General features: G+C 34.8%; 1 protein-coding gene across 1 annotated transcript; it reads left to right on the top strand.

Moving 5' to 3' along the window:
• Positions 1–1,469: 1,469 nt before the first annotated feature.
• tmem81 (transmembrane protein 81) lies at positions 1,470–5,156 on the top strand (the record flags this gene model as incomplete). The annotated part of the gene is given in 5 exon segments (XM_024293387.1): positions 1,470–1,704; positions 1,922–2,085; positions 3,383–3,498; positions 4,790–4,974; positions 5,051–5,156. Coding segments are annotated over 5 exon segments (774 nt in total). The 3' UTR covers positions 5,138–5,156.
• Positions 5,157–10,302: the final 5,146 nt, after the last annotated feature.

Raw genomic sequence — 10,302 nt, 5'->3', positions numbered from 1 at the left:
AATATGTATAGTATTAGGGGCCACCATAAAATCAACAAAAAAAACAAAAAACAATTTATAAGAATAAAGTCCTAAAATGTGAGAAAAAAAATTTGGTTTTTTTTAGAATAAATCAATAAAATTATGAGGAAAAAATATCATTTTAGCAAGTAAAAAGCAATACTGTTTTGGAAATCATAGGGGTGTAACAATTAATTGATGAATCAGTTTCTATTCCCATGATCCAATCAGATCAATCTGTTCTGTCTGACACAAGTTGTTAATTAAATTGACCTAAACCATTAAAAATCAATTCAAAATGAGCTCAAAGAATAATTGGTTTTGGCTGATACCATTTAGATTAAGGTTTGGTAGGTTTATTTCACTACAGCGTTAAAACAACCAATCACAGTGGAGAACACACATGATGCAGCAAAAACTGATCAACCTTCATTCCAGTTCTATGTGTGGAAACACGGAATTCAGCAAAGACATGTGACCATACAGTGTGTAGAATGTTCTAATAATGTTTTCTTTGGATTATCTTGATGTGGAAAAACAATTTAGGACTGAACTTAAACTAAAATATCAATGGATTTGATATTAATTCTTGTTTACTTATTTGTTTGTGTTTTTTTTAACATTTAGCCTTTTTTAAAAACAATCTTGATATGTCAATAAAAGCTTCCTAATTTAATTGTAATATAGAAAATAGAATGAATAAATCTTATGTATTTTCCTTGATTCTCAAAGGAACATAATTTCTAAAATTTAAACCTTCTTGCCATTTTTGATGATGCTTTGTTATCTGCTGCCATCTGGTGGTCAATTTATGAACTGCAGTCTTGTCGACCTGCACACTTCTATTTTGTACAAAAACAAAGTAGCACACTATGTATTATTTACATGATAATAGCAGGAATAATGTAGTTTTACTCCAGGAATTACAACAAAAAAAATCATTAGTTAGGTAACGATTATAGAATTTTCTTTTAATTAAAAAAACACATCTAACAGAGAGTTACAAACCGAATAATTTTGAAAAATGCAGTTTTCTGACAAGATTTGGTTCAAACTTCATAACTGTGGTAAGTTTCTGCTACATTTTTGGAGCTTTCCTTTTTTTTAATAATCCGGCTGATGCAAAATAAAATTTGATCTGAAAAAAATCTTATCCAGGAGTGTTTATATGTATACTTGTGTCTTTACTCATGAGAAAATCATTGTTGTTGTGCTTTACTGCAGTTACTACATTACTGTTATGGTGTTTTAAATGGATTTATTGCCAACCAGAACCATTTCTTTTTATAGAAAATAAAAGTATTTGAATGATTGATTAGAGGCTTTCTAAAGTCGTTTTCTCCTTGTAGACTAAATCATATTTGAACAGTTTTTTCAAGAAAATGCTAGAATGTACAGTTCAAGCCAAAGTGAAAGAGTGTTTTTTTTTTCTTTTTCTTTTTTTTTTTCTTTTTTTAGATTATATTGAGGTTTCTCATCAGGATGCAGTGCAGCCACGTGAAGCTTTGTCTGCATCTCCTCCTCTTTCACCTGCTGGTGTCGGCTGGCCCAGATGAAACAGAGAAAGTGGTTCTGGAGGTCATCACTGACAGCTCCCCCTGCAGCACCACCTGTGGGCTGGGCATCAAAACCCAAACCCTGTGTCTGCTGAAAGACAGCCAGAAGGCTCTGGAGGAAAAAGTGGAGCGGACCGGTGGAACCAAGGTAAAGCTTTTAAAACATCTGGAAAGAGGAATAAAATCTTTTTAGAACCAGCTGTTTACCCTTATTTGTCTGACTTAGAATGTCTGCTGTGGTAAAAAAAATGTTTCAGAAGTGACTAGAAACACCCGTTTGTTCTGTCCATCTATTTGACTGTCACTTCATTTATATAAACATGTGTGTATGTTTCTGTCTCCATGTTCCATATCACATCCATCAGGGCGTGAGTCAAACGAAGGTGTCAGAGGAGTGTCGGGTCCGTAAGGTGAACTGTTTGGAACTATGGCAGTGTGGACTCCAGACTGTGACTGTGACGACGGGGCAGAGGGTGGAGCTCGACTGTCTGGGTGAAGTCATGGAGGCCATGGGAAGATTCTCCTGGAGGTGAGATGTTTGGTCAGGATTTGTTTACTACAAACACAAACTTGAAATAGGTCCAAAAAAAAAAAGTCCTTTAAAGGAGCAAAAGAATTAATCTGCCAATGGGGTAAAAAAAATACATGTTTTCTTAAACTAAATGATTTTGCTATTTTAAAAACTTTCTTTACACTATTTTTTTTTGCAATTTTGTTTTTACTTTTTAAATATTCATGTATTATTATTACTATATTTATTACTAAAAAATGTCATTTTAACAGTTTTAAAGTTAATGAGTTTATGATTTTTAATGATATTTTCAAGATATACTCAGATGAGACACAAGGTTTTATTCGTCAACATGGATTTCCTACCAAACGTTTAAACTGAGAATTTTAACAATTTTAATCAATTAATCAGTTTTGAAGGCACATTTTTACTAACATCATCTTCTAAGTTTCCCAAACTATTTCAATCTTCTTTCCTGTATTTTATCACCTGAAGAGTGTATTTATTTATTTATTTATTTTTTCCTAGTCTGACTGAATTTTTAGTGTGTTTAGCACAGAAGTAAGTTTAGAGATCAGAAGTGAGGAAACAGTAATCCTCCTGCTCACCAGCAGGTGGAGCTCTTCTTCAGTCTGACAGGGTTCTGCAACCTCAAAGAGCCATTTGGTCCAGTTTTTTACTGTCCAAACAACCAAAGAGACCCAAAAAATTCCACTTCTTGTTTAGAAAAATAAGATGTATTTATGTTTTTTTTAAATAATTAGGTAATCATTTATTAAATTTCTTTCAAAAACGTACAATAATTGAATTATAATCCGTATTATTTTTTTCTTTAATTGTAATTTTTATTTTTTTATTTTGACAACAGTACATACAAGTTCCTTTCAAAATAAAAATAAACCCTGCTGCAGAAGATTTACCTAAATAAAATAAAAAAACGCAAGTAGAAAAACAAAAGATTTATTTTAGTTTATTGTTATCTGAACCTTCATCCCTTTTCTTGCTTTACGATCACATATAAACATAACCATGTTATTGTAGAATCCATTTTTTTCTTTAAATTGAAACGTGTAAATGCATTTTCTTTAAGAACTCTGAACAGCTAGACATACTAGACACAAATTACCAAGGCTTACAAACCCTTTATTTTATTTAAATTATTAGCATTTTTCTTCAAACTCAAAGAGCCACAATGGAGAGATGAAAGAGGTTGCGGATCCCTGGTCTAAGTCCAGGGAGCTTCTAATTTATTTTTGAGGAACAAACATGCCATCACCGGAGAGTCGTCCTGATTTCAGCTCTGTTGCTGTTTCAGGGTGTCTTGGCGCTACGCTCGAGGAATCATCAGCTCTGACGACTCTCTCTTTGAACGCTGGAACGCTCCTCTTCTGGACCGGATGGTTCTGGACCCTGTTAAAGAAGAGAGTGCAGGTACGCACAAGTTTGGAGGTTCACTTTCTGAGAGCTGCTTCACACCAGAGGATTCATCTAAACTGATGTGTTTTAAAAGAACATCTCAGAGAAAAGTCTTTGACAATCATGTTTATCTTAGAAACTGTGAGAGACAGAATGTAAAAATCCAGGAAATCACATAGTTAGATTTTTAATAATCTGTTTGTATAATGTAGCAGAATATAAGGATTTGGTTCATAGCAAAAGTTCATGTCAATACATTGTAATGTAACCTTGGTTGGCAATGACAGAGGTCAAAGGTGTTCAGACTCTCTAGCTGCTATTTTGCTGTTGTGATAAATGATATATTATGGTATAATTAGGACGTCAGTGGCCAATATTTTTTGGATTGCGCAGAAAAAGGTTCCAACTGTTTTTGGATGTAGTAAATCAGAGCAATCTGGACCAGATGTTTTTTTTCCACATTGTATGAGGTGTCTGAGTAAAAGAGAAAACTTCATAAAACCACTTTTTAAGAAGCATTTTGATATTTCACGGTGTCACAATGTGTCAAATTTAAATGAAAATACATTAAAATTAGGTATTTTACAACAAATATTAAGTTAAATTAAAAATAGATTAATTTGAATAATCAATTACAGGTCATAACTAATAAATTCCAGACGAAAAATAATAATCGCATGTCAGCAATACTAATAGAACACAGTCCAAGTATTAGAAAATATTAGAATGACGCATTTGACAGTGATACGAGTGAAAATGATAAATCAGGTTTTAATAAAAGAGTCAAGTTTTGATTTCTGCTACGAACACAATCAAATCTATGTTGATGCAAACCTTTGACATATCAAAGACTTTAATTACAGAACCAAGGCCTCATTCCTCTGTTTATTCCATCAAACTGTTTCTCGTTTTGTATATTGCTACAAAGGTTTGAAGAGGGAATGTTTACAGCTACTTTAAGTTATCATCTCAGCTTTATTGCAAACCTTTGACATTTCCAAAGAAGTGCTGCCCTATTTATATTATTCTAAATGAATGTTTTTCTTTTTTTTCTGGATAAATTCTGAAAGTTTTAAACACACAAACTAATATTAAATAGTTACATTCATGGAAACAATGACTTATGGGGGAACCATGGAAGATGGTTCAGATTAGAAAAAATAACTTAAAATGTAATAGTCATTATCATAAATGTGGATCGTTTTGCCTCACGTGTGTCTAAAGATTTTCAAAATGCAAACAGACTCACAAATCAGAGATGGAGAACCAATCAGAGATCGAACACTGTCTAATTGGGTCGTTTCAGGAACTTACCGCTGTGACGTCCAGGATACCAACTTCCGTCAAGTGAAGAGGATCTACTGGGGTATCCGGGTTCTGCCTGTCGGGGTCGTCAACCTGGATTATGAAAGCGCTCTGGACCAGTGGAAACAGGATGAGATCCAGCAGAAGCAACTTCAAACGGGTTCTCATACGGTTCTTCTGTACACGGTGCGTTCTGAAGATTAATCTTTGATTGTCATGTGATGTTTGATAAACATAACACATGACGTGATTGAACCCACAGGTGGGGATCAGTTTGAGCCTCGCCATAGTCTGTACTGGACTCTTCAGCCTCTACAGGAAACTGAAAAGAAGAGGATCCAATAAATAAAATATTATTTTTCACTTTACATCTCAAAATGTGTATTTTACAGATTAAGACATTTTCTCTCAGTTGTTCTAGGTTCTAAGTGACCCTGTGATCCACTTTGAATGGATCATATGTAGCTTGAGCCTCAGCTTTTGAAGGGGCCACATTATGCAAAATCAACTTTTTGAGCTTTTTAAGTGTATTATTATGTCATTTTGTCATGAAAAGCAACTCCAAGACGCTATTTCGATCCGCATCTCTAAAAGCCTGCTCTCTGAGCAACAATCCCTTCAAAGAAAACGAGCGAGTCCTCACATTGTGATGTCACAAAGTGAGGAAAATACCCTTCCAGGAAGAGTCTGAATCACAATTCCGATTCGTTTTATGAATTTTAAATAATCAATAATCGAAACATTTATATGAATTAAAGTAAAAGTAACAAGAGGAACTAAACTTGAAGCATTTTTCACTCTGACATTTTTGAATAGGGCACAAACATGGCTGACCTTCCAGATCATCCAACCGGTCCCAACTTCACTTACATTGACCGTTTGGAAGCATTTTGGCTTTTTATATTGCAGAGGGTCAACTGGATAAAAGTCACACAGTGTATAAGTTACATCACACCAAAATTAAATATGTGGGGAACAAAATAAATGAGAGAAATCACACTGTGCTGCTAGCTAGAGACTATTTATTTACTTTGATGTGAGTTAAAGGCCGTTTCATTAAAGCTGGTCTTATGATAAAATTAAACATTATCTTATTAAAGGGGGCGGCCGTGGTGCAGTGGTAGGGCGGTCGACTCCTGATCAGAAGTGAGCGGGTTCGACTCCGCCTTGCCCGCCCATGTGTCGAAGTGTCCTTGGGCAAGACACTGAACCCCGAATTGCCTCTGGTGGGAGGTTGGCGCCAGTGTTCGGCAGCGGAGCCACCACCAGTGTGTGAATGTGTGTGTGAATGGGTGAATGGGTCTGTGACTGTGAAGCGCTTTGGGCCCTCGAAGGAGGGTAGAAAGCGCTATACAAGTATACGCCATTTACCATTTACCAAAGGTTGCTGAGTTCAGGGAACTCTTTTCAATAAAAGTCAAACAATTTTATTGATCTTATTTTACATAAAAGTGCACTTTGGTGGAGAAAATGAAATCATATTAGTCTATTATCTTAAACATTTCCAAAAAAAGCAGATCTGGGATGCACTGATGATTGTTTCATAATCAAATTGTTTCCTAATCAAATCCTTGCCCCTGAATCATAATTGAATGGTGAAGATTCCCACAGCCAGCACCGCCCCCAGGCTAACAGCCACACCCACTTTCTCTGCAGAGCTGCAGTGATCAACAAAATGCTTTCATTTTATATGCATATCCATCTTTGCAAAAATTCGGATGATGCATGTTTTCATGAGCGAAACGCAGACATGCTGCTGAGGCCAGCTCTAGGATGACATCATAAAATGGGCGTCACCCACAAGGAGCAAAAGGCGGAGCTTCAAAGATCGAGTCGTTTTACTTCCTGATAGGAAAAGAGTTTACAAAATAACTCATATTTCATAAATAATGTGTTCTTTAGTGTGCCAGAGATAATATACGATGATAGTTTACTCTGAAAGACTTAAGAATAGCATGATATAAGCCCTCTAACGAGGTGATGGTGGCTTATTCATGTGGCAACTGCTTTTTTCTTCAGCAGGTTATTTCCAAACTGCTGATGGATTTTGATAACTTTGCATTTGTTTGACCAAATTATTAGTATATTTTTGGGTTTATTAGAACATCGAGAAAGCCTTTATAAACCATTTATCTATTTTTTTGGGGCAAGATTTACAGTAACCATACTTTTTTAATAGACTGTTGTTCACTCAACCTCCAGTAGATGGCAGCGTTGGATCATGTGAAGATGTGGAGCAAGTCACTAGAAATGATCTTATGTATAATGATCACTTCCTGTCTTCTTGACCAGCATTGAACATGACAGGACCAAGCTTCCTCTGAGGGCTCAAGCTGATACAGAAACAAAAAAAAAGACTTTCTCTGAGAACGTTTGACACTTTTTTAATGAGTTACAACCTAAGTCAACAACAAAAGTACCGCATTGTCTTACTTTTGCCTTTAAGAAATTACAGCTTGCATTTGACCTTCTTTGTTTAAAATAATAAACATGGATTTTGTCTATTTTTTAGCATGAAAAAAAGCACAAATATAAAAAAGAACCTAGCCTTTCTCAAAATTAGATTTTTTGAAAAATGTATTTTTAAGATAAAAGATGCTTTTTGCCAAATAGGATCATTTCAGTTTGAAATGGGCAGGTAGTAACCATTGTTGGGCAGCATAAAAATACTTTTAACTCACAAAAGATTAAACCATTTATCCAAAGTTTTGCTTTGCATATAAAATCTGTTCATTCTGGAGGTAGTATTGAGCAAACAAGACGTCTTAAGGTCAACAGGGATGTAAAAACCTGCATAGTTTATCATCTATATGCACTTCAGCCATCAATTTATAAATGTAACTAATCTAAATTAGATAAATGCTACTTAAGTAATCCTTACTTTAAAGAATTGGTATTTTATTTTTCTTTTATTGATTTATTTGTTTGTTCTTTTACCCTCTTTGTCCTCAGCAGTCTCACACTGCTGCGTTTTGTTATTTTAGTTTGGGGTTTGGTAGTCTTAGTTTGCGGGCTTTGTTTATTTGTTATCTTTTGGTAGTTTTACCTCCTACATTAGCAGGAGCTGCTGACTCCGACGGTCGACATGACTTATTGTATGTTTGGCCACGGAGCCCCTGGACTAAGGTATACTCAGAGGTTTGCAACTCTTGTGTTACCCTAGTCATGTTTACATTAAAAGAGGGGTCGTTTTGACCTCACAAGACAGTGCACTGAACTTTTTTGCAGATTTTGTTTCTTCACTGGTGTTCGTGGCAGTCATAAAATCCTGTCCAGCTTTGTCATGGGAAGGATCACAGATTAGTATAAGGGTGAGATACTCTGGACCCCATAAGGTAGCAGAAGGGTTAAGGAACATTTGGACCACGCTATAATGAGACAGGGGTCTCAGAAAATCATGCATTATATATGATACGAATAGTTATATAGGGTTACAAGAATGACTTTGTAGAAGGACTTTGTTTCTTTTTGATTTAATGCGAAGAAAGAAATTTAAACCCATTGCTTATAGCTTTTACATCTAAAAACTGGCTCTTATACTTTGGTATAAACACTTTCAATCATAAAATGTTTTTTTTTTACTATCTTTCACCATTAAATATGAGAAAAACTTTAAGATTTACAAATGGTAAATACAATCTTCCAATCGACTGCCCTACTGCTATTTACCAACAATTTAATTTTATTTACATGAATATTTGGAGACTTTCTGAACCTGTTTCTCCCTCAGCTTTGAATGATCTCATGACTTTCGTAGCCTACAGCTACTACAGCCTACAGCTCAGTACGGGAAAAGCTCATGTAAAAGTAGGGCTCTCTCTGAAGATGTAACAAATGAGACCCTATAATCCTAAAACATTAAGTTCTAAAATGTCACCTGAAGGAGAACAGGTTAACGCTGTTTGTTTATACACATGTGTGAACGATGTATTCCCTGTATGAATTCTTTTGAGTGATAAAGCCCAGAGTCTTAACTGTAAGGGTGATGCAGGGACTCAAAATTCACAATCTATCTTTTGCACTCAGCCCCTGAGCAGCAGGCTCTCAAATATACATAAATATCAAGTAAAGCAGACTTGAATTTTTCAATATTGTTGCATTTTTTAGTGTAAGGCATTATTTTTGAGGGTTTTTCTGTTTTCTTCATTTAATTCATTTAATGCAATTCCCCTTTAGGGATTAATAAAGTTGTTTGAACTAAATGGATTTGAGAGAAGTTTTCCCCAAAAGAATTTAAGCTCTTTGTTTTCTTCTTCTCCGGAACAAGAAAACAAAATCAGCCTATATATACTGTAGATTGTTTACATTTTTAAATTACCTAATTTATTTGTCATTTTGAGGAGAGCTTCCCTTTGAGTGACTCCAAGCATAAAATACAGCAGAGCAGCAAATGATGTCGGGTGTTAACATCCCGTAAACAGTCTCAGACGGAAGAGGGAGGCTGAGGAGAGCGATGACAGCATGATCAACATGTTTATTTGTGTTATTTTGGGAGTCGACACAGCAAATGAGGGCCTCTGGGAAATAACAGAAATGCAGTTACGATGATATGCTCACTGTAATTTTTTCATTTCCTCATGCAACTTACCGTCTGAGCCCTGAAAGGTTTCTCTGCTCAGGCGATGTAATCCCCTCAATGCTGCAGTGGAAACCAGCACATGAAGCTCAGGCAGTAATCCTGCCTTTGGATCAATATATGGTTGATGTTCCCACAATGAAGTGCTAAAAATCATTTTATGTGGCAATGAGAAGCATAGAGGTTAAAAAAATGCAATAAACCTGCAGAGAAATGAAATTATTCATAATTTTACCCCCTTGATTTAAATAGCTTTAACCCTGTAAAGTCTATTACATCAAAGAGTTGTCAGAAAATTGTTTTTTTTATGATATTTAAATATCAATCATGGGTGACTTGGTAAGTTTAAGTTAAAACCTTTTGTTCAGGAAAAAAAAAACATCTTATTTAGCCATTGTCTCAAATTTGATGCACACATTTTTAACATGATCTAACACTATAAATAATTAATTATACACAAATGTTGCATGTTTTTTATACAGTTATTAGTCATTTAAGAAAAATAATAACAATAGATGAGTTAATCTCAATATAAAGTGTTGAAAATCAGCAAAACATTTTCCGCTAAAAGTGTTTTTGAGATGTATTGAAGGCAGCCATTTTGAAATGAGCAGGAAAAGTCCTTCTACTGCCCCTAGTGGAATGATAATGAACCGCAGGGTAGAAAACATGAAACAATTTATATGCAATGGGTTTTTAAGGAATATTTAGATAGTGTTAATAAGGTAAAGGTCTCAGAATTACATGTATCAAATATAATACAAATGGTTATATAGGGTTAAAATCAAGGTTTCTGAAGTGTATGAAATAAATCCACTCAATATTTTTTTTTCCAAAAAAAAATTCTTGTTTTTTGTTGCTTCTTCTTTAGGCAATAATTTAGACTTACAAATGAGGAAAATCCACCTTAAGAAAGAAAACTTGCAGGCAATTACATT

Source organism: Oryzias melastigma, linkage group LG7, assembly GCF_002922805.2.
Source record: "Oryzias melastigma strain HK-1 linkage group LG7, ASM292280v2, whole genome shotgun sequence".
Lineage (NCBI taxonomy): Eukaryota > Metazoa > Chordata > Actinopteri > Beloniformes > Adrianichthyidae > Oryzias > Oryzias melastigma.
Note: the sequence above shows the minus strand (reverse complement) of the source record. Positions and strands in the feature narration are given on the sequence as shown.